The 24,837-nt window shown below is 33.0% G+C and overlaps 2 protein-coding genes across 5 annotated transcripts; one reads left to right on the top strand and one right to left on the bottom strand.

Moving 5' to 3' along the window:
- Window positions 1–84: 84 nt before the first annotated feature.
- LOC109608666 (guanine nucleotide-releasing factor 2) lies at window positions 85–24,572 on the bottom strand. 4 transcript variants are annotated; one of them, XM_049965233.1, is made up of 17 exons: window positions 24,390–24,572; window positions 11,084–11,379; window positions 10,707–11,021; window positions 8,839–9,137; window positions 8,058–8,165; window positions 7,822–7,988; window positions 7,521–7,765; window positions 7,231–7,468; window positions 7,043–7,177; window positions 6,820–6,843; window positions 5,973–6,225; window positions 5,441–5,901; window positions 4,371–4,539; window positions 3,954–4,313; window positions 3,618–3,896; window positions 3,148–3,279; window positions 85–3,092 (listed from the first exon to the last, which is right to left on the bottom strand). In XM_049965233.1, the coding sequence occupies exons 1-17, from the start codon at window positions 24,424–24,426 to the stop codon at window positions 2,957–2,959; spliced, it is 3,654 nt and encodes a 1,217-aa protein (XP_049821190.1). In that variant the 5' UTR covers window positions 24,427–24,572; the 3' UTR covers window positions 85–2,956. The 4 variants fall into 4 exon arrangements, with proteins under 4 accessions (XP_049821190.1, XP_049821188.1, XP_049821191.1 ...); XM_049965231.1 differs by lacking the exon at window positions 24,390–24,572 and adding an exon at window positions 19,844–20,600; XM_049965234.1 differs by lacking the exon at window positions 24,390–24,572 and adding an exon at window positions 13,829–14,204.
- LOC126265027 (microtubule-associated protein Jupiter-like) lies at window positions 16,118–19,778 on the top strand. The gene is made up of 5 exons (XM_049965235.1): window positions 16,118–16,263; window positions 18,298–18,588; window positions 18,649–18,976; window positions 19,030–19,257; window positions 19,494–19,778. The coding sequence occupies exons 2-5, from the start codon at window positions 18,301–18,303 to the stop codon at window positions 19,571–19,573; spliced, it is 924 nt and encodes a 307-aa protein (XP_049821192.1). The 5' UTR covers window positions 16,118–16,263; window positions 18,298–18,300; the 3' UTR covers window positions 19,574–19,778.
- Window positions 24,573–24,837: the final 265 nt, after the last annotated feature.

The raw sequence follows: 24,837 nt of genomic DNA, 5'->3' as shown, positions 1-24,837 counted from the left end.
TTAATAAATATAGTTTACTCTTGATATTCTTCAGATATTTGTGCATCATCGAGGGTAGGGAAAGAAGGAAAAGAAAATAAAAGCCATATTTATCACACGTTTTTATGTAGGTACTTAGATGTACAATATCACACTAACATACATACTGTATAAAGCACAAAAGTAAGTCAGAAAACGAATTGACAACAAAGTAAATATAAACAAATATACATATATACTTTATATACACAGTGATTATTTGCTGAAAGAAATTAAATAAATTATTACATATATAAATTCTCAATTAGTTGCCTAAACACTAGTACTAATAATACATCTCGTAAAATAATATCAAATATATTAAACAAAATATTTATACAAATTATTAGATGTCAATAAACACATGCATCAAACTCGTTAGTTTAAACTTGATTCATTTTTATTGCACTCTTCCGACTAACCAATTTAAAACATCTTTAAATGAATTATAACCTACATTAAAATACTTTTTTATGATAAACGTATATGACACAAAAGTAAAACATCACAGAATGACAGAAACGTGCTTAAAATAAAATGCAACCAATGGATACATCAGTCTACCAAAACACATTTCTGTTAAAACTTGTTCATTAAACAAAAAGCCCTAAAATAAGGCGCTGAGAAACCAGCAATTTTGACAATTTCATTAAATGCTGTCTAAACTCTTGGAATATTCATACTCTGGTACAATTTTCCTACTCACGGAAATAAAAAAAAAAACATTTAATAAGTTTTATGTTAAAAAATGAGAAGAGCAGTCTACTAGTAGCCATTCTTAATGTTATGCTTATTTTTAGTTAGGCCTTCTAATAGTTAACTTTTTATCTAACAATAAAATGGTTATGCACATTTATCTAGTTTTTTAGTTAATTAATCTAACATTGATTTTCACGAATCTTGCAATACTAGCAATATATGGAAGAAGTGCTAAAACACCATCATTCGCAATTTCTGTTTTTGCACTGTCGCTCTCGAGGATGCGAATGAAGCAGTTTGTTCGAAAATTTTTTACTTGAAGTTTATGTCAGATAAATTGAATTTGTTTTGTAATGCTTGAGCAAACCAACTCTTAGGGAGCGACATCCAAAAACACACGCAGATATACTTATACTGGATCACAACACACACATTATCATATTCAGTCCTTTCAATAAAGTTAGAAAAAAATAATCGAAAGATTGTTTAAAAAATATAAATTTTATGGTCTTGTATACTGATAGTTTTTTCTTTATTTTAAACATTTAAATTTAAAAATACACTAAGAAAAGTTCAGTCTTATACACAAAGCTTAAAAGATTTGCTAAGTATTTTTAAATGTTTTGCAGATTTCCACCTAGTAAAGATAACTTTACAAGGGAAGTATATTTGTGATTAGGAAATCTGTAATCCAGGAAACCGAAGACAATTTTATATAAAATATGATCATTACATCTGCACTAGCTCAACAGGAGTGTATGTATACGATTTGCGTATGTGGATGGAATTTTAGTGATACAATCATGTTTTATACAAAACAGCAATTCGCCTATCGATTTAGAACAAAGGAAAAGATAGGACCTTACACATATTCTATATGAACTTATGAACAAACTTTCGCCTAAGTTAAATAATTAATCCTAATTTCGATGCCAAATAATTCATTGTCTAAAAAATAATTTATAATATCGCTCCAAACATTAGTTTTTATACAAATTTGACTAAAGTTGTTATAAAAAATAAGCATCAGAATAATTTCATTCTAATTTAAATTTATGTTTAAGATGGCAAATATATTTGTCTTAAGTAACGATTAGAATTTATATAATATATAATTTGTTAAATTTTTTGGTAAGGTTTATTGATTAATTAGCCTAAATTCCCTAATAAAGCCCAATCGCAAAGATAAAGAAGTACATTAATTACCACGAGATTTGCAACATTTGAAAGAGTAAAACGAAAGTTTTAGGCAGAAATTTTAAAATAGTTTAGTGGCTGACACACACATCCCCGCTACCGATTACGTCTATTTATTTAATACGTATATATTTGTCACTCTTAAAATAGAAATATCTGCAAAATTGGTATTGTGCTGATATGTGTAAGTAAAACACTTAGAAAAAGTAGTTTGGCGAATATTCACAAATAAGAAAGTCTTCACATTGTGAACATAGACAACATTATCTATTAGCGGAGAAGATTCATAAGATTGTAACTTGTCTTAAACCATTTTGTGCTCATTTCGCATACTTATATGCCTAGTTAACAAATAAAGTTTATTTTAATGAGACATTTGCCTTTGTACTTTTAAAGCACGCGATAATAAAAATGAAATAAAACTTGGTAAACTCGGAATATTGAATTATATTCAGATTTCACCAATTGATGGCAACTAAATACACACATCACCTATTCCTATCGTAATGTAAAATATGTACAACAAAATCAAACAAATAAAATGACTAGAAAAAATATTGCTTAGGTAAAGGCAATAATTATGTGTTGCGGTGTTTTTCAGCGCGAAATACTCATAAGGCAACTATAATAAAAACGACTTCCGAGGCGTCGTTGTGTTTTTATGTCAAGTATCAATTCCTTCGATAATTAAATTTTATATATAATACGTACACACAATGCATGCGTGTTTTTGGGATAATTTTACCGATAACGTTCACATTAATATTCATATTCAACCATACTCATCTAAATCAACTTAAAGGTAGATTAATACAAGTAAAGTTTCGGCGATGCTACCACAAATAATAAAAACACCGCAATCACCCATTTAAAATTCAATTGAAAAGGTGCTGATATGCCTGTTACCGCTCGAGAAATGACGTCCAGTTCCTACAATCATTTAAAAAATGAATCGCGCTTTGTCAACACCGGCCATTGCACTAAAACTCGTTTATCTTCTTTTGATGTAAACATATTGCTTTAAATCATGGGCTACCGGTGTTCACTGGTTCGTTTTCTTTCCCCCACGGGGTTTGATGGTCTCAGACAGTTGCCACATAGCGTCCTCGCCAATTAAATCATCGAAGTTGCCGAAGAACTGTATTATCTTCTCGTTTTTCTTAAACGCATACGTTTTCCTAATAGAAAATGCCAATTTAATTTTAAAAACCCTACCAGATTATTGTGACTTACTCTTTCTTAAATCTTTTCATGTTTTCCACGATGTGGTACTGTTGCCAGCGTTTGGAAAAGTTGATCATGCCGTCCGGAAGTAAATTGCTGTTGCCAATGTGAACAAAGGTCAAATCTTGAAGGACTAAGCCACTGAAAAATAAAGAAGATAAGTTTCAAATAAGAATTAATAAAATGTTTTTATAATTTTATGGGAATCATCATTTAGAACAATTATTAGGGACCGAAAAAAGTAATTTATTTTTCTCAGGAACGTAAGTAGGATAGAAAGTTCTATTAATATGCCTCCAGTATATTTTTATTGTTCCTAGGGGCATCTTACATAGAACAAAACAAACTTTTATCCAATCATTAGCTTTAAAACGTCAGGAGCTATAACTCAAGTCGAAAGGTTGCAAATTAAAATCGTTAAAGCAAAGACCTTAAAGATAAGAAAACAAGAATAACAAGAATTGATACTAAAAACTTACATGTAGGGGATGCAAGGTGGTTCCGTATTTTCCAAAGCCAGTCGATATGCGCGGAAACTCGAGGAACTATCAATGAGCGCACAATACTCCTTCAGACCCTCCTGCACGTGCTTCTGCCACTCGAGGCGACGCACAGGTGCGGAGTCCAGAGCGGACAGCATAGCCAGGTACGAATTGTAGTTGTTGATTTTACGCAAGTGCTTCATGATCTTGATGAACTTCAAAAAGAATTTTTCGCGTATATCTTTCGTCTCTGCCGTCAGTATTCTGGTGCGAGCCCTACAATCAAGTTGTACATGAGATGTCAATCCTTGTAATTAAATAAGTTAAGCATACCAATAGGACATCTTGTTGAAGTGCTCGGAGAACCGTGTTAAGTTGGGGCTGCGCTCCTCGTTTTGTTCCTGTGCCCAAGTGAGCACTTCCGGGATTTCGATCTTATTGAATAACTCGGAATCGAGGAGGGTCATCTGTTCAGCGATTTGTTCCGATTTAAAGTCTAACAACGAGAAATTCTTAGCACTTAGTGAAAGACTTGTTACGGTGTTGGTTAATTTGATGCTCAGCAACTTGGCCTCGTGTCGCTCCAGATGCTTGACTCGCAACGCTTTCGCCAGTGTCAGTTCGCCACACGAGATCAATTGTTGCACAAAGCTCATAAGTTTTTGTTGCAGCTGTTCGTCCAAGTCGGAAGCCCTGAAATTATAAATATCCACATAAACATGTAATTTATATAAAAAAATATTTACTTACGTTAAATCACTAACAACTCGAACAATTAAAGCAAAAGCTTCTCTAGATCTAGGCTTTTTATCTGGCTGGGAGTAGAAATGGTTGTACCTCCTAATTAATTTACTTATTAAGTCTAACGGTGATATGAATGTTCGATAGGTTGTTAAAAACGCTTCTTGGTATGTAAACACTGAAAATAAAAAGAACAATGAAATATTTTTTTTGGAATGGACTGCTCTAAAAACTGTTAAATATTAATAGGACATGTTTTACATAGTGCACAAGAGTGAAAGGAATGTGTCAAGTCAGTTTTTCAAAAACATCACGTAATAGTTTTTGATCAACTGAAACTTAGAAAATAGGTGTAAGTTTGTTAAGGGTAGTGAATGCTATGTAACGTCAGGTTAAAACATAGTCATTGAGAAAATGAACTAACTATCTTACATACCCTTCTCCTTCTCTTCTGCTGTTTTTGTTTAAAAATATTAAATTATTACTATGATTTAAAATTTTGGTCATAATATAATGATGGAGAAAAAAGGATGGATTATATTATTAGGTATCGGAAAAGTTAATTAAGATTCTTGATATCTTTGAAAGCTTTTTATGCTCTTTATGACATGCTGTTTAGTTTTTTTTACATTCTATTTAAAACTCTTTTTGGAGTAAAATGGTGTATTCAAGTTGTGGTTTGGACTTCGTCGGTTTAAAAGTGATTGAAGATTGAAGTGAAGTAGATTGTCCTCAAACCTTTACCAACACACAATTTAAGAAATCGCTCATGCAAAATCCTCGTCCAACATTTTTGGAATAAATAATAAATTTCATCAGAAGATTAGATAAATGGATTCCACATATTTAGTAGTAATAATTCTCTCCTTGCATGTAAGGAAAATGAGTCTTACGAAAATTTTGTTTGTCATCTAATAAACGTTTAATTCAGAAGGATATTAAAATTTAAAAACATACTTTTTCTGGTACCTAATATTAAAAAAAAATGTATGAAATGATAGTACATAAGATTAAATTAAGTGTGTGAATATGTAACATTTAAATAGAATAAATTTCTACTAAGTGAATGGACATCTCACCTCCATTCTTGGTAGCCTTCGTCGCCTGTATGATGAGTGCATCTATAGGCCCACCTCTGATTTCAGGCCCCTCCTCATCTTCCTTCTTCTTCACTAAGTACTTGTCGGCATCAAGTTCCTCCATTAAATCAATATCGCATGGTCCTTCTTCCTTTTCCTTCTCCTCGACGGCCGACGTCGCCACAGGCGTCATCGTCTGACTCTTGGTCACAGCCGCCGTGTGCTCCAAGAGATCGGGCAAAGTCTTTGCAGGTGAAGGTGCTGACGCTACAGACGGCGCCCTTGGTTCCGGCGCGGAGTGATGGTGTGAGTGGTGATGTACGGATGTGGGAGTGGGGGGCGGTGACTTGGAGGAGGATTTGCGCGTGCGCTGTTTTGGCGGAAGCGCTGGCGGTAAACTGTTGCTGGACGTGGACGAGGACGACAGTGCCGAGCCGGGCGAGTGCAGCGGCGATGGAATTCTAAAATAATTTTCAATGCATTACAGCCCGTCCCACAAATTATATGCATAACATTTCAAGTGGGACGTTACCTTTGGTCCAATGTATGGGCAGCGGTATGCAGATTGAGCGAGTGGATCTGGGTCTGCGACGTCGTTCGGCTGGAGGAGGAGGTGTGCGAAAATGAGCACGACTGTGTCGTCGGCAAGCCTCCGACACTGCCAAGCGACGATTGACTGAGGTGGGACGGTGCGTATTGCGATTGATGCACGTGGATTGAGTGTCTCATAAACTCCTGGTCGTTGGTATGCGAACAGTTACCGAACATCTCCATGTATGCCATTACTGCAAAAGGTGGAAAGCGAATGTAAGCGGGCGAGCCAAACAAAAAGCTAGGTCAAGACAGCTGTTTTGCTTCATTTCATTCCAGATTTAACCAAATTCGATATTAGTATTTAGGTTAATGTTATAAAGTTTATCTTAGCAGGACACGATATTTATCCCGTGTAAATCTGAAATGCACAAACACTGGAAGAAATCAATGCACTAAAGTAATGAGGTGCACTGACAGCCAAAGTAAGACACATGCATGCCTAATTATTATCATTTAAATCATACATTTAAACTAAATTTTATATAATTAAAAATAAGAATTTTAATAATTTTTGTAGTAATCACTATTGATGTATATAACGAACTAAAATTGTTATAAATAAAATTCCTCTTCAAATATTTTAAAAGTATACATTAGAAACTAAATATACAATATTCTTTTGATAAATATGTCAAATTACAACATAATTAAAAAATTTAAAATCAAAATCATATCACAGCACTGCAAAACTGAAGGGGAAAGTACTAAAATAATCAAAAGCTTATGATGTAAGCGTCAAAAGATGTTAGATGAAAACCTACTCTAACGCTTAGCGGCTTACTTACCAGAGTAAGCCACCGATTGGAACACTATGAACAAATTTTATTTATTAAACAATATTCCTAAACCTAGCATATTCCAACAGTGACATTTCAATAAAAGACATAGAAAGGTAATTTTGGAATAATTTGTATGTCACGTTTGGAGTATGATTCTATTCTTATACTCATATACGCCTAATCCTATTAAATGTAAAAGTTCTCTTACTACAGAGAAAAACTGACTTACTGTGCTTCTTTTTGGGTGGTAATGGCGGTGGTTTAGTCGAATCTTGTTGACCTATTGTTGTACTTGATATGCTTGTGCTGCTTGACAAACTTTGATGTGATTGGTGCATTTGACAAGAAATTAAAACTTCACCTCCTGAAAATTAACCCTATTAACTCTGAACTGTAATCAAGCGTGAAAACTCTCACCTAATCTATCATCAGGTACATTGTCATAAGGAGAGGGTTGGCGTTCATGCTTCTTTCTGGTCTTTTGCGGTATAGCGGGTGGAGTCTCGTCGCCACCCAAATCCATCTCGTCTCGGTTAAACACCGACTCGTTGCTTACGGTTACTGAGCTACTGTTGCTGGTCTTGTGACTAAAACTACCCACCGACAGTTGATTATCGCCCAAGTACAAGTTTTGAAGCGTACTTTCCGACTTCACCTAATAAATTATAAAATTATCGAAAATATAAAACAATTCGTCATTTTACTACCATTTCAGACACATTGGCGGAATGTTTGGACGTAATGTGATGACCGCCGCTCCCGAACTGCGAGCTGATTGAGCTCTGTTGCGAACTGCGCTTCGAGTAACTCGATGATCTGAAGGAAACGATGCCCGAATCGGTGTTCGACAGACGATGATAATCGTTCACCGACGTAATGTGGTCACTGTTGTTGTTTGACAAGCTGGAACTGAGGGACGACTCCTCCCAGGAGTTGTGGGAACCGTTTGCGCCTGACGACATAACTCGTGTTCGCTCTTATTAATATTTATAACTTTTCATTACTTACCAATTATATCGGAATTATGATGGTCGAAAGACATGTCCATGTCGCCGTCTTTTATAGCCATAAGTTCGTCCTCTTCCCGGGAATGGTTGAACATAGACTCTATGCTGCCTGCACTCTCGGAAAGGAGGGAATTGGAGGATTCCGGCGATTTTGACCGCAGTGACATTCTATAGATTAAGTACTTTCTTTATTGACTCTTATATATAAAATATATTAAATGTAAGATTGATACATACCTTTCCAGACTACTCGTGATGGGGGATTCTATACAGAAGCAATCATCCATTACTTGTGCTTTTAGATTTTTTTTCTTAGGAGGTAAAGGGGGTGGTCTAATACTATTACTGAAATGTAATAATAAAAAATAAATATAAAAATATAGACAATATAATTCATTTAATTTTCTGTTAATAGAAAACATTACCAAAAATATTCTATTTACATGCAATAATAATACATTCAGACCTCCAGTTACTATGGTAAATATCTTATTTAAGGAAATGATCTAAATACTATTAGTGAAAAGAATAATAATATTGAAATAGCAAAAATTCCACATTCCGCAGTATTTATTTGAACATTTCTCATAAGAAACATTTATTTTTTAAGAATATACTATTTCCAAGTACTAAGAATAGAACCAGAGCTCCTGTTTCTGTAAATATCTTAATTAAGGAGGTGACCTAATGCTATTAGTGAATAAGAAAAAATATTATATATGATAAATATAAAAAATAATCCATATATGTAACGTTGTTTCTAAAGAATATACTATTTCCATGCATTAAGAATAAAAACAGACCTCCTGTTACTGTAAATATATTAATTAAGGATGTGATTTAATATCATTAGTGAAATATAACGAAAAATATTATAAGTATAAAGAATAGAACAAAATATATTGTATCTTGGTTGAAATATTTCTTAATTAAATTGGTTTGATTATTGGTTGTTTAAATATTTCTTAAATAAATGCAGTTTATAAAAAATATACCATCTAATAACAGAAATACTAACCTATCGGGTAGAGGCGGTTTGGGCGGTGGACTCGGGTCCCTCAATATCGACTCCGTACTGTGGCTGCTGCGCACGACCGATGGTTTGCAGCATGTTTGTTCCAGAATTTCGCGTTCCCGCGGCGACAACGGTATGTCGGGCAGCGAGTTGCGCTGCGCCGGCATCTCCAAGCTCGCATTGCCGTACGATGTACGCGGCGCCGTCTTGTAAACGCCACCTCCGCCACCGCCGCCGCCGCTGTTGTTTTGCAGCGCCTGCTGTTGCTGTGTGATCTTTTCCCGTGCCAAATCTGCCAAGTTCTGAAATATACAATACCAATATTTTAATTACTTTTATTTGTTTATTTAATTTTTTAAAATAATTCAACTACTTTTTAATAAATTTTTATGGCATATAAAAATTTTATTTATATATTTGTTTTATTTTATTTATGGTGTAAGTGACAAAATAAATAAAAATACAGATAATAATGAAAGTGAAATAAATATACTTGAAAGGCAACAAAGCTAATGCACATAAGAGTTGATAATTCCTGGGAGTCATGAACTGTAATGAGATTGCAATGTTTACAGATACAACCGCATTGTTCCGATATAAAGAGTAAATTACCGTGTTTTTAAGTAACGCGAGTCCATTTAAAGTAACATTTACTGTGGTCTGTCACGTACACTTCTTATGTGGACATATCGGGTAAGGAAACGAATTGGAATTATAATGCACGATGACAACATGCAAAGTACATTCATTCAATCGCATTTACGGCATGGGTTTTTACCTTGGACTTGCTCAATCAATTAATTAATAATCTTATGTGATAATTATCGTAACTTAATCGGAATACGAATGTACGGGACGAGGACGAGCCAATTAAAAAACAACAAGAGAATTAATAGAAATCGTAGTGCTGAATATATTGGACAATTTATGCTATTGACGAATGATAATAGCTCAATTGTTTCTACATCAGTAAAATTAATTGAAAGGAAAAAATGAGTTTTTATTGATGGAATAAATGTTTTGGTGTTAAATTATCCCTTCCAGTAGTCGAAAGATCCTTATTATTTGGACATTTAGAGAATTTTACCTTTGTAATACGTAGGTGAAAATAATGCTTACCAAGAACAAAATAAACAAGAATTTTCCTTCCTATTACGTTCAATCAGATTGAAAAAAATATTAGAAAGATTTTGAAAATCATAATCTTTTTATTTTTATAAAAAAACGTTTTACTCAGTTTAAGGTAATTGTGCAAAGAGCAAAAACATACTAACTTGTTTCCCATTTGGGCCATTCACTTAATTAACAGCATATTTCAGTTTGGCTGGAGTGAAGGGCAATTCTGATTGTGATGAGTGATATTTCGTTAGAAGGGTAATTCAATTGCGCGTCAGTTCAGTCGAATGCAAAATAGCTGAATTACAAGTTGATGATATTTCAAGTTCTCCTCAATTACTAATACATATTTTCACAAAAGAAGCAGTAGACACACTTTAATATTTTGTAATTATTAATCCATTAAAAATATCGTATACATATATAGAATAGGCTCATTTATTGTTTATTTACAAAAAAGTTGAATACTCAAGTAATTAATTTTATCTATCGGTTTTGTTGGCATCTTGTTCTTTTTTTTTTCACAGGCGTTCTATTTATTTTGGATTTGCGTTTAAATAACAAACATCTGTATTTATTTTGAAACGTACATGAATGAAAGATTTACATACAATTTACCGTGGTATGAACTTTATAAACCATTACGTTTAAATTTAAATTTGCAGTCGTTACCGAGTGGTTTTACTAATTAATGGACACAATGGAGTAAGAGACAAAGCAATCAATTTGCCAATTAATTATTTTGTTCACCCTACCTTAACAGCTTCATCAACTTGATCCAAAATCTCCTCAACGTTATCCTTATTGAGTTCGGCGCTTTTGTCGTCGATCAGCACGTCGTCGCACAGCTTGATCAGCCTGGCGACACTTTGGTACATGCGATTTGTGGCCGAAATCACGCTGCTGCTGTTCTCACCCGAAACGTTTGACTTCACCCACAGATTGATCATCCACACAGTATCCAGAACGATTGTCCCGTTGCCCGGCAACATTTCCAGCTTGTTTTTCGAGATGATCTCCCGAAAGTGCTTCAACGCGACCTGAATCTGCTTCCATAAATCATCCATCTCCTGTGAACAACAAAAATCATGTCCTGATACCAGTTCCACTAGGTGCAACAACACAATTGTACCTTAATGGGGCTCTTGTTCGGCGCGTAAGTTATTGTGGTTACGGAGGCGTCATGTTCGTCGTGCGGCTTGCCGTGATGGCCGGACCCTTTGGGACTGTGCGCCCGACCGGCGGGCGAACCTGCGGCGGTCGCGGCAGCCGCCGCCGCCGAATTTGGTCCGCGCATCTGGGAGAACTTGCCGAGGAAGTCGTCCTTGAAAGAGCGGGCGCGTCGGGCGAGTTTCGTTCCTTTGAATGAGGGCTTGTGGCCGCCCGGGCCCTGACCGGCCAACGGGGACGGGCTCGAACTCTCGTTTTCTGTAACAATTATTTATAAATAATTACTTAAAAACAGTTTTAAATATTAATAAATATTAATTGAAATTGTGTAATTTACAGCTAAAATGTATTTCCAGGTGTTGATAAGACTTTGCTTTCACTTGAACCTTGATAAGACTATGGTTTTAATAGTGACGCACATAAAATAGAAATCGATGAAATTAAAACCAAAACTGTATTTTAAACATTTTAAAACACCTTATAAATCACCTTCAACATAACTTTTAACTTATATTTAAATAAAAACAATCTGCAAGGTTAAATCATAAAAATTCTGTTATTTACACTCATTTCCTAGTTGATGATGTAATTGTATATTTTTTTGATGCACAAGTAATTATTTGTTGACGAGAAACCTTTTCAATAATTTAGGTTTGTATCAGCCTGAGAAATTTATTCAATGGATGGCATTTTTATTTATCATGTGTTTATGTGATCAGATGTTTAAAATAAATAATGACGGTTCGTAACAAATGTTAATTATTTTAACCATAACTAGACAGAATATATAATTAATTATCTATTTTTAATACAATACAATCCTACAAAATAAACAGACCTGGCTCTTTTATTTATTTTTTTTAATTGACATGATATCAAGCAAACATGTAATTTAAAAATTGAATAAATATATTTCACATATGATACAAAAATCCGCCTAATCCAATACTCATATAATAAAATAAAATGTCTCTGATATTTAATATTCTATTTTTAATATATTAAATGAACAGACAAAATTTGTAATTTAAAAAATGTGTCTCATTCATTAATTTATTTTTAAAAATGACCACGTTATAAATTGATTGACATATTTTTATTTTTAGGTAATGCTAAACATGAAAAAATAATACCAATGAAATATGTAATTTGATACACAATTCTAGTAATTATATATTCACAAGATAAAGATATGTCTGATATTTAATTATATATTTTTTATACATCCTTTTGAAAAGTTAATAATTTTTGCTTCTATTTTTCTTTTTAGACAATTATAAATATGTACCAAGCAAATATATAATTAGAAAATTAAAATATTTCAGGTGTTATACAAAATTCTACCAGCACAATATAAATAACTGATATTAAACTAATATGTAATTTTAATTCTTATGAAATAAACTGGCTACTTACTTTTCTTTGTAGGGAAAATTAGAAAATTGTAACAAGCAAATATGTAATTTTGGAGAAAATGTGAAATCTTTAATTAATAATTTCCCAATTAATTATTTTTAATACATAACACTACAAAATAAATACTATAGTCTTTACTCTTAATTTTCTTTGTAATATGGTATAAAATTCTAGTATACTGGCAAAATAAATAAATGTTTCTGATTTCGAATAAAGTATATATTTTTTTACATCATCTTATACTTAAAATTGCTTTTACTCTTGTTTTTCTTTTTATGCAATTTTGAAAAAGATAAAATTGTATCAATATTTGCTGGATAATTTAAAAATTTGAAATTTGATCTCATGTATAATTCAAAATTCTACACAATATAATCAAAATAAAAATGTTTAATATTTAATTAATTTTGTATTTAATAGTGTATTAATAATATATTATATTATAATATTAATATTATAATATTTACTCTTTCTTTTTAGACAACGTTAAAAACGATAAAATTATATCAAGTAAATATGTAATTTTAAGACTGAATAAATGTATACATTTCCTATATGACATAATGCTATACTAAACCAATATTAACAAGATAAAAACGTTTATAATATAATTAAATGAAGCGTAATATAAAAATTAAATAATTGAATATAAAATTTTCTTATATAATCTAGTTTTAAGTTTTACCAGCCCAACACAAGTTAAAAATAGTCTATTAATTAATAATTATTAATAAAATCACATCAAATGTATTTTCAATATTCTTGCATTTCTTTTTGGACAATGTTAAAATGGGTAATTTGTGACAATGACAATATAAAAATGAGTACAATGTAATTAAATGAAGTATAATTTAGAAAATAAATATTTAAATACAAAAATATTCACTCATCATCATTAATGTAAACAAACATAATCAGAACATTTAAATTTATTTGTCTCTCCCAGGTCATCTATCAAATAATAAATATAATAAACAACTCTTGTTTAGATGCAGTAAAAGACGGGTGCCCGCCGACTTGACCAAATTTGGAAACTCGTCAAGCAGTGCCTCCAGACCATTTAAGATAAATTATTACCGAGAAATTGGTTGCATTCACCTCTTTTGGCAATATTGATTCTATGATAAATATATTATCAGACTCTCGCTTTGGCTAAAATATTTGAACAAACAATTGAATTGTACTTTCCGAAGATGTTATCAAAAAAATGCCATTAATATTATCGAACTCGGACAAGACAATGCCGACTTTTGAATGAATATATCCATTCAGTCGCCATCAAAAAATATACCTATTCAAATCAACAGTCTCCAACCGGCTCTAAATCATTTTGCCCAAACATGGTTGTCACCAATAGTACAGACCAATCTTCTAAAACAAGCACTCCAATAAACACGTCAAGAACAAAAGTCATTCGAAAGCACCGTCAAAACAATCAACACGACAACACCAGACGCGAGACGGTACGTAGTGCACTAATCCGCGTGCGATATGTGAAGACGACGACCACGGGAAAACTGACTACCAAAGACTCGGTCGAGGTGCAGCGTTGCCGTGTCCGGGAAGTCTCGCCGACGACACGGACTGGGAATGGGTTAGGCGCGACCAAACCACCCAACGCGAGTCTGGGAAACACGGACTGATGGTATTTTTATCTTGCACATCGAGGATTGGTCTTGGGAAACTGTTGAGGAGTTGCGACAACTGTAGGTGTATGATGTATTGTTCTGTCTGTACATTATGTATTCTGAAGTATACGCACACATTTTAATAATTGATTTTATCCATCTTTAAATACATTTTTAAACTTCGTTCTATGAAAATTTTTCTTCTGTATAAATATTTTATTTTAATGAATATTTGTCAATTTAAAGCTTTTTTTAAGAAACTAGGTATTTAATAGATAATAAAGATAATATTGTACTTTAAATCTCTGTAATTTTTGTTAGACAACATATTTTTAATGAAAGAGAGTATAAATAGATATTAGAAAAGTGATTTTTATTTCCCTGATACATCGATTAACTCACGTCAGAAAATTTTTATTTTTAATAGCAAACCATTTATTCCACAATTTTGTCTCATTATATTTTCATTACGTTTTTAATAACAAATATTATCTCCACCCTAAAACATGCGAAGCTTCTGAGAGACGTTCCTCGGGAGTGGCAACATAGCGATTACAAGAATATCTCCGTCAATTTGCTTATCGGCACCAAGATCGCAGACTACGTGACAAAAATACCCACGCGTCAAAGACACCATCTTAACCCCCTGAACCTTTGTTTTGATTAACGGTAAATCTTGCAGCGCAACCCCATAATGGTCGCGTTAAAAGACACGGCCCGAAAAGGTAGCTTCTGGCCAGAGTTAACGAGCACCCAAAGGCAAATAAATAAGCAGTTACGTGTTTGAGTAAACAGACCGAATTGGGATGTTTAAGCAAACAAAACTACTGGAAATTAGATTAGATCAAATAATGGGTTTTTCAGTAATATAAAGAGTGATTTTTTTAATGTCTCCTCAGTTGGGGCAATTATTGTCCTCGAATACTAATTAACATGAGTGAATATGTTTTAAACAAAACCTGCGATTTTTTTAAATAGAGATTTTTTAAAATTAGATAAGGTGGTAGGAGTACTAATTTTATTACGAATATCCAATAGTGATCATTACTATATCAACTTTTTAAAATATTAAATATTTTATCCATGACTCTTTTATTTAATGTGAAGTAAAAATATAATACTACTTAAACGAACCTCATGCACTGACCATTTTCTAGTACTAGTACTAATTTGTGCAAGTTCAATTTTCATTTTCTAGTACTAGTACTAATTTGTGCAAGTTCAATTTCTTCGTGATTGGCTTTAATTTCTGTTGACGAAAGATTGGATTGTTTTTTGACAATCATTTATCCAGTTGTCGATTTCGGCAAGTTCCAATTCCTACAGGTAGGTTTTAATTTCAATTTACAATAAGATTGGATTGTTTTTTGAGATTCGAAGTTTTTCGAACTCAGACATTTTATTTGGTAGTCATCACTTAGCCAGTTTAACTGTAAATTCTTTAATCAACTCTTACAGTTTCAGTTCGACTAATGATTGAATAATTAAAATAAATAAAAGGCCATTAGTAAATAGTCGAATTAAATTCACAGAGAGCAATGAAAGACCATAAAGTAAAAAATTGTTATAATTTTGTCCACTGAAAAAGCATCCAATTTTTTCAAAGAGTAAGGTTAGACTGACCAATTGCAGCAAACCAAAAAACAACAAAAATAGAATAAACATTATATTATTATTATTATTATATTATATTTTAATAAGTTGCTATAATTATGACCACTACCGTGTGACGAATAATAATTAAATTTTGATTATGAGTATTTTTTTCGTAGTGCTTATTAAAGAAATATTTGTAAATTTCAGATTAAAAAATCACCCTGTATATTTAATTATTTAGAACAAACATTGGAAACATTAGTCAGACGAAAAATATTAAAATAATCTTCTGATTCATAGCGTCTAATTTATTTTTAATTATTTCGAAAACTATCACGTATTATATATATTATGTACACCGTAATAAGTGAAACGTCAAATTTATATTTGTCATAGAAACACACACAACAAAAATTCAGATCGATGTGAATTTCCTTTGACATTGCCAAATTATATTTTTCCCGTCCAGAAAAATTGTGAAGTGATTCTCAACAACAATTTGGTGAGTTACATATCTTGTTATCAATTTTCATATCGTGTAAATAAAAATCGGATCTTCAACCGCAGATTTATGATTCACATTGACAAAATTTCCGTAAAGAAAGAGTCTTGCAGACGTAAAACGCTTAAACGGATATTAAGCAATAAACCTGTTTAAATATGATAAGAACTTAATTTGATAGTTTTATAAGTCACAAAGTAATTTTGGAGTCAGCATTGTGTCACCGAGACATTGACGGAGGTCAAACGTGGATTTATCTTAAACATATCAAAAATGCATTAATAACTTATATCTTGTGTATATATTTTTGCCCTATTGGACTTGGCAATATTTGTAGACGTTTAAAATTGAATTTTAGTTTTATTTAATTAAAAGAATCGTTATTTTGTTTCGTGGAAAAGAACATCGACCACCCAGAGGAAATAGGAGAAGCATCTTGAAGGAATCTGATAACAATTTTAAGTATCAGAGACCTTCAAAAAGTATAAGAAGTCACTTCCTTAATTAATCTATTAGCACCTGGTATCGCTTTGTCTACGTATGTGCCCAGATTACTCCCCAATTTCAGAAACAAATATAGCCCTCTTTAATGACGCATGTGCAATCCCTCGCCGTTGCGAGAATATTCACTAATTAATCCGGTGACAATATGTCAGACGAAAATAGACCAATTAAGACGTAACTTGTACACGCTTTATTTATTGTCAGTATAGACCCATTAAATAATTAAAGTGTCGCCAAACGCAACCAATTATGAAAAGTGAATCTAAACGAACGTTGGGCGGGATATTTGGTGCGTGGATTTCCTCCTGCGCCCACTTTGGGATGATGGAATCACGACACACGTTGAGACAATCTGAATACTTTGACCATTAGCAACTAAATATTCAATTTTTAAAAAGCAACACCGCATACTTGTGGATTCGTACGGGATATGCAACGTAAAAATTAAACTTTATAAATAACTATATTGAAACGTCGGTAAAAGAAATCATGATTCAGAGATCATATTAAGAATTGTTAGCTAGTTATTTGACAAATACCCAAATATGTCAATACTATTTTATCTCTTATATCGAGTATATTAATTATGAAACTTGATTATGCAAAATTACTCATTAAGGTGCAGTGCAGTCCATTTAAGGTGAAAAGACCCGTAACTTGATTCATTCTTATGAATTCTCTCATGGAACAAATTATCAAAAATACCTGAAAATATCATCAAGTAATGTCTCTACAAACAATTTCAACAAGACAACAAGTACAACTTGTTGCTACTTGATTGTCTATTTACTGAAACAGAAGAACCAGAATGCTGTTTTTATAAAATTTGGTGTTTTGGAAATAGAAGAACTTAGTGGGATGATGTAGCAACATGTGGCATTTAGGTTTTTTATAATGTGTATTTTGAACTTGTATTTATTCATATTGAGTGAGAAATAGCAAAGTTATGGTCATGTTTCCATCTTAAATGGGCTATAGTAGGAACGAGAAATAATTACTAAAAATTATCGGTTATTAATTTACAATTTAAATCACATGAAAGTAAAAACACTTCATTTCCTCTGGAAAGTAACTAAATCATATTAATAATACTGAAACGATTTAATATCCATTAGTATTCATAAAATTTATTATATAATATACAAGTTTGCATAAAAAATTTCTTAAATGGTCAATAAATATTCATAAATCTGGCGTTCGATTCATCTTTGTAAATATGAAACACCAAACAAATAGTTTCGTGCTGAGTCATCGGAGAGTCTCCAACGCGTGCCTGATTCGTAAAGTGTGGGAGAGAAACTGGATGATCTCTAAACCGTTGATTGGTGTTAATCCAATGCAAATTTGTTGTGCGAGAAAATTGCGACCGGTCCTTGACGTAGCGATTTCTCGGCAGATGCCATCAACATGTGTGGGTAATTAAAAACTGGAGAACGGCGCGAGTAAATGATTATGCGTACTCGAAAGCGTGTCTAAACGTAGTCCGAAAGAAATTTAGATCGCATTTTGACCACAAATCGCCTTTTACAGACAATGGAAGAGGCAGGTGCCGTGGAAAGCAAGGTAGAGGATAATTCACAGGAGAAATTGCAGCCTGCTAAGAGCGAGGAGGCTCCCATGATGAATGATAAGCTTCAAGATGTGACTGAAGTAAAAGACAAGAGCGATAAAAGAGATGTGGACAACAACAGTAATACTGATGTTAAGCAGGACAACGTGGAAATTAAGCATGATGCGAAGGAGGATGTTAAACAGAATGAGAAGCGTAACACTTCAGCTGAAGCAGAGAAGGAAACGGCCAACACCAATTACGGCTCCAAAGTATGATAATATCTAGTAAACGTAAAGCTTAATCCGACCACGAAATTCTTAACGTTCCAGACTTCAACCCGCGAAGGATGCTCGAGAGTGGCGTCGAACGTAAGCTTCGCTGACAACGAGCCCCAGTACACGAATTCGTACATATTCTCGGTGAACGGGGCGCCGTCGCGACGTTTGCGCCGCCCCAGTCCCGTCTCGATGACCGGCCACGCCAGCTCCGTGAACATGCTAAACACCAGCGATGTGGTGCTGGTGTCGGCCGGCAGGCCGCAAACCGTCCGCAGGAACCCAGTCACCGGCACCGGCGTCAGTTCGACCGACGAACTCAGCTACCGTCCGAAAGGCAGGATCAGCGCCCGACACCTCGAATACGGCAACCTTCCCGACGGTTAGCTCACTCGGTGGAAACACGATTGTCATTAAATTTCGTCCTTTTTGCAGTGGGGGCTCCGTTCGAGAAGAAATCGGTGTCCGCACTGTCGCTCAAGCGGCCGAGCACGTGCTTCCGTAACCCGGTGACGGGCATGGGCCTAAATTCGATCGACGAAATCGCACCGCACAGACTCGGCAGCGCCGCGTCGAAGGACGGGAATCCCCTCCTGGGAGTGGGTTACGATGCCAAGCGGGTTATCACCGATCCGGTGCCCAGTGACAGAATCCATCCGGCCGGTAAGAATACAACCATTGAATTTTCAAAGAAAAGCATTATGACACAAAAATATTACATTTATGTTTGTAAATATGTAATTGCATACAAAAGATTAAATGGATACAATATAATCGTAACACTTGGGCTTGTAAAGTAAAACAATTCTGATAATTCGTTTGAATCATCACTTTACAATGTTCTATATTTGCAGTTGCAACTTCAGCATCCACACTGATGAAACATAATTTATTTTTAGGCTATGTGCGTAAAGGAGTAAACATGGCACAGAACAATCGCAGGATTCCGCCAGGTGGATATTCCACCAAGCTTTGGTAAAGAAACTAAGGAATTTGATAAAACAAAAAAAAATTTTGGTGTATTTAACTGCCTACATGTTTTGAACTAATGTTGTAAATTAATGTAGTAAGACTGAAAACGTTTCACAAAAGTATAATGTGTAAAACAGTTCATTTTATAAACCTTTTATGTCAAAGGAAACTTCACAATTTCAAAATATAAAATATGTACATACCATTACAAATATTATTAATGAATTAAAATTTATAGGTGAGAAATATGTAAATTTAGATTAGCTACATAATATACCTGACTCATCAAGTTCCAATAAAGTGACCGAAAGGAGCACGGTCCAGTGACGTCTCTTGTCGAGCCGTCCGGACTTGCAGAATTTGTACTTCCTGATCCGCCTGCTGGGCTCGCGCAACCACTCGTCATAATCGGGCATTGCACTAATTGACCCTTCACCTTTATATCCCCTTCTCTATCGTACACTAAATTGTCACCGGCATTTAACGATATCACATTACGAAGTTTGATAAATCACTCATTGTTGGCGCTTTTAATCACTTTGATGTGGAGGGATAAGATAATGTTAACGGTACCCACCAATTTGGTTTATCCACCAAAATATGAACAGTTTTTGTACTAGCTCTTTTTAGATAACTTCTATTGTGTTAACTCGGGAAATAATTATCTGTAATATTATTTTTGTTATTCAAGAGCATGTATGAATAGATAGTTTTACAAGGATGAACTCAAGTATTGTAAGTCAATAAAAAGGTACATAATTTAATTTTCACTCTTACATGTTACTGTGGAAGCTCTAGATTTATAACTTAGTGGACTAGTCGAAAAAGGAACTTTGTATTATGAGAAAAGGAAAAATGTCAATTCATATTCTGAATCATTTAAGATATCATTAGTCACATACCGGAAGATCATTACAGTAATCGTTAAACGTCAACATCAACATCACAAGTCATCAAATCCGCACAAATCATTCGAAGACACCAAAATCCGTTTGTTTGATACAAAATTCGAAAATCGACTGGTCGTAATAACGATCCATTTTCTGGCAGGTTTCACCAAACGATGAAAGTGTTCGAATTACGATTTTTACGAATAATCGTCGGAATTAGAAACGGTTTCGATCGTTGGTCATTCGAAAAATCACTTTCGTATCGTTTTGCCGCGGCGCTGCACAAATTGTGTGGCCGGTTGACGCAATAATATGATGATAATTAAAATCTAATTTCACAGTTCATTGATAGTTTTGGGACAAAGAAGTATTTATGTTATGATAAGGACCTTCTTTTACCATCAATCCAATTTCGAGAATCGGTTTATCTTCTGTTGACGGAATGATCATGTAAGTACAGTGGTGAACATTATTAGAGCAACTTAAATGTTAAATATTTTAACTACAACTCTTTTATTTAATGCGAACAATATTAATTTATTATTGTTTTGTACATTATTATAAAAACGACTATATTCTTATTGACTTAAGTTGAGTTGGAATTTTCAATGATTAAATCTGTGTTATTTAATTCAACATTTACACTTTGTATTGTGGCATAGACTCGATCATTTTCCGAATATACGGAAAGTCTATATTCCTTCAAACTTCTTGAATTGCTGTGATGAGTTTATACAATTTTTATGCCGAATTTGATTAAAACGTGATCCCCGTCTCTTCTATAGGGTTGATGCCTGGAGATTAGGATAGGCAAGATAAAACATCGGTGCTTTAGTCTTTTAACTAACCCGTCACAACTTTGGATTTATATTTGGGATAATTTTCAAGTGGAAACATATTTATTAAGAGCATCATTTCTTCAATATATGTAAGCAAATTGTTTTTTAGTAAATCCCTGTACATAAATCAGACTATGGGAACCTACGCCAGAAGATTTGAAGCATCCACATAGCATAATTGAATCACCACCATGTTTCACTGTGAGTATAACAAACTTTTTGTTTAGTTTTGTCCCTGTGGGATAAGCAGAACTGTCTTTTTTATAAATTAAATTTAAACTCAACTCGTCCCCCTATTCTGTAATCCAATGATGTGATTCTAAGAAAGTCAAAATTGAACTTTCACATTTTTAGTAGAAACCAGGTATTTTTTTGTATATCTGAGGTCAAACAAACCCCTATCCACTAACCATCTTCCCACAGTCTTTAAACTAATTATGGCAAGCCCTATTTCCTACAGGTTGACTTGTTATTTTTCTTGATCTTGGTAACGATGAATTATAATTTTTCTTACAGTTTCACCTCGACCACTTCGAATTAATCAGAGGTGCAGATCGTAAATACGATAAATATATTTTTACTTTTAATTTTATATTTTATTTTTATTCTAAATATTGTAATTAATGTATATTATTATCATATGTATTATAATGTTTCACGCCGTTTAGAATTAAACATGTTTTTGCATTTAAAACATGTTTCCAATTTTGACTTCTAGTTTAAAATTAGCTTCCTAATCTAATCTAATCGAGATTCTCTAACAGAACTTGTTAAATAAAAAGCAAAAAAAATAAACTGTTCTATTTTTATTGCCGATATTTTTTCGATCAATGACGTCTATAATTAACTTAATACATAATAGATTAAATACTACTACACATGTATACATTAAGCATACACATAAATTTCTATATGCGTGTTGTCAATGGTAAAAATGTAATAAATATTTTTAACGACGATGATAATACTTATTTATAAAAACACACTTGCACAACACCACATATGAATATTTTAGTTTCATTTCATATATTTAGATTTACTAAATTATTTATTCAATAAATATATAATTGTTCAAAATATATTTTATATTTTTAATATATAATTTTACACTTTCTTCACTTTACATAAAGATTGACATTCTGTTTCTATAATATGATATTTATAATGCAACAAACTGACTGGAAACAGTTTTTTGTCCTTCACGGTATTTTATTTATTGAATAATTTCACACTTTCTTAAATCTATTGATTGTTTATTATTAAAATTTATCTAACTTAATCTATTTTTAAATTATTAAATTTAAACATTTTCTACTAATTACTTAGATACTTTTTACTTTTTAAATAAAGGTTCATCCATGTAAAACAAAGATATTTAAATATAAATTAGTTATTTTTTTATTAATTTGGCTCCACAATTTCCAGATTTTCAATAAAAATGGGTGTCATGTGCAACAATGCTTATTTATAGCATACACTAACACAGTGATAGATCATGTTAATAGTAAAACATAATAATAAGTATGACAGCATGTAACCAGTATTTAAACAAAGATAATACTTAATAAAAATAAATTTCAAAAATTAAATAAATAAACGTTTAGAGTGATAAACAAGTTTAGTTTTATAATTAAACGTGAAATCGTCAGCTTCATGCATGCACCTTAGAACAAATTACAACTCGTTTCCCTTTGTGTGATTTATTAATTCCACCGTTCACCATAAATTGCCCCGTACAGTCGCACCACTTAAACTCCGCACTAGTCAGCAGTAATTACGGACCGAATAAATGGAAAAGTGATTCCGCACCGTGCACGCAAAACGTACTGAAAAATTCGCCCATTCAAAAACTGGCAAGCAAAATAATACGATCGTTCCAACCCGAATAAAATTAATCTGAAATGATTTGTTTAGCAATTAGCGTCCGGCGACGCTGATCGTTTTAACAAACCGTGCGCCGCGTCCAATTTGTGTCGAAACGAATGTAAAACCGGAGCATGATGAACGTTGATTGGACATAATTTATTAAAATCTATTGTTACGTCTTGTTTGCCGCGTTAACATTTACATCTGGTTTTATTCGCGGATTTTTTTGGACGCATTCCAGTGACGTTTTCACTGTTAATAAGTATTTTAAGACGATTGTCCTCGATTACATGCCCATTCACATATTTCCCCTCATTCAGTTTGTTGATTATTACTGTAAAACAATTCGCAACCGATATCCCATCCCAATTTTTTAATTATTTCCTATGTATTTTCAGAAATCTAATTTTATCATATATTATTATGAAAATAGCAAAGATATTTATTATGGCAAATTGCTAAACTTTTAAAAATTAAAGAGCAGCTTCAACCCTCTCATATGAAAAAAATTTTTTATATTGAAATGTTAGTATGTGTTTTAGGATAATATATACCAAATTTAAACATGATTGAACCAAATATTAAGAAAATATGAGTAATTTAAATTTAAAAGGTTGTATTTTCTTCAGGAGAAACTTTAGAAGGAAAATTTATTTAGATGTACATTACTGTACGTGAAAATGGTGTAGTCAAGATTTTATTGTTTAAAACAATGTTTATTAAATTTTCCTAATTTACAGTTCAAACATAATTGAAAAATAATTGTAATATAGAGAAATTTCCTATCTGATATCTAATTTTTTTATTAATAATGTACACATGTAGACAATAAATCTATTCAGAAAATTTGTATGAGGAAATTTTAAAATGAGATCAAATATTTATTTTTCAAAACACATAGCACATTCAAAAACTGACATAAGTAAACACAATGTTATCAATATTTTCACAAATTATAGTCAGTCTTATCTGAGGCAAAGACACTTTTATAAATGATCAGCTCAAACATCACTCTGCAAAAGGTCATTGACGACTACCTTCAAAAATAAACAAAAAGAAAACACGAAGTGTCCTACTCAAAATAGCTCCCTTAATTACATCACATGACCAGAGAGCAACAATCTTGCATAATTAATAACAGCGAACCACATGTTTGCTAAATTTCAATTCGTACTTCCAATTGGACTAACTGCAATCACGATAAATTAATTAAAATAAATAATATTACCTGGGACATGTTTGGCCGATTTCGGTGTAGATGTCATATTCAATAACACCCATTAGCACGATGAGAAATTAACGCACTTGCTAGGCCACATGTTCACTGTAAACATCAAAATTCGTCAACAAAACTACACCGCCGTTTTCATTCATTATAAGTCGGATTTCGGGTTTCAGAAAAAATACTGAAAACAGATTTTGTTAACATGAACGCGACCAGTGGTGACATCTACGATGTCATTTGTCACAAAAACACAAGATCGATAACTTGCCGACACTGGGCCGATACGGTAGACTACTTGGACTGTGTTGACAAATTTATAATCAATTATCAGTATTTCGTCTTATCTGAATCATACATATCTATTAACAGACAACAACGATCAGCATTATCCATTAACTAAAGCTTTAAATGTTACAACTAGCGCCTTTTCGCACAAACTTACGAACGCAAC

Source organism: Aethina tumida, chromosome 3, assembly GCF_024364675.1.
Source record: "Aethina tumida isolate Nest 87 chromosome 3, icAetTumi1.1, whole genome shotgun sequence".
NCBI classification, from domain to species: Eukaryota; Metazoa; Arthropoda; class Insecta; order Coleoptera; family Nitidulidae; genus Aethina; species Aethina tumida.
This window is presented reverse-complemented; position numbering and strand designations above follow the sequence as displayed.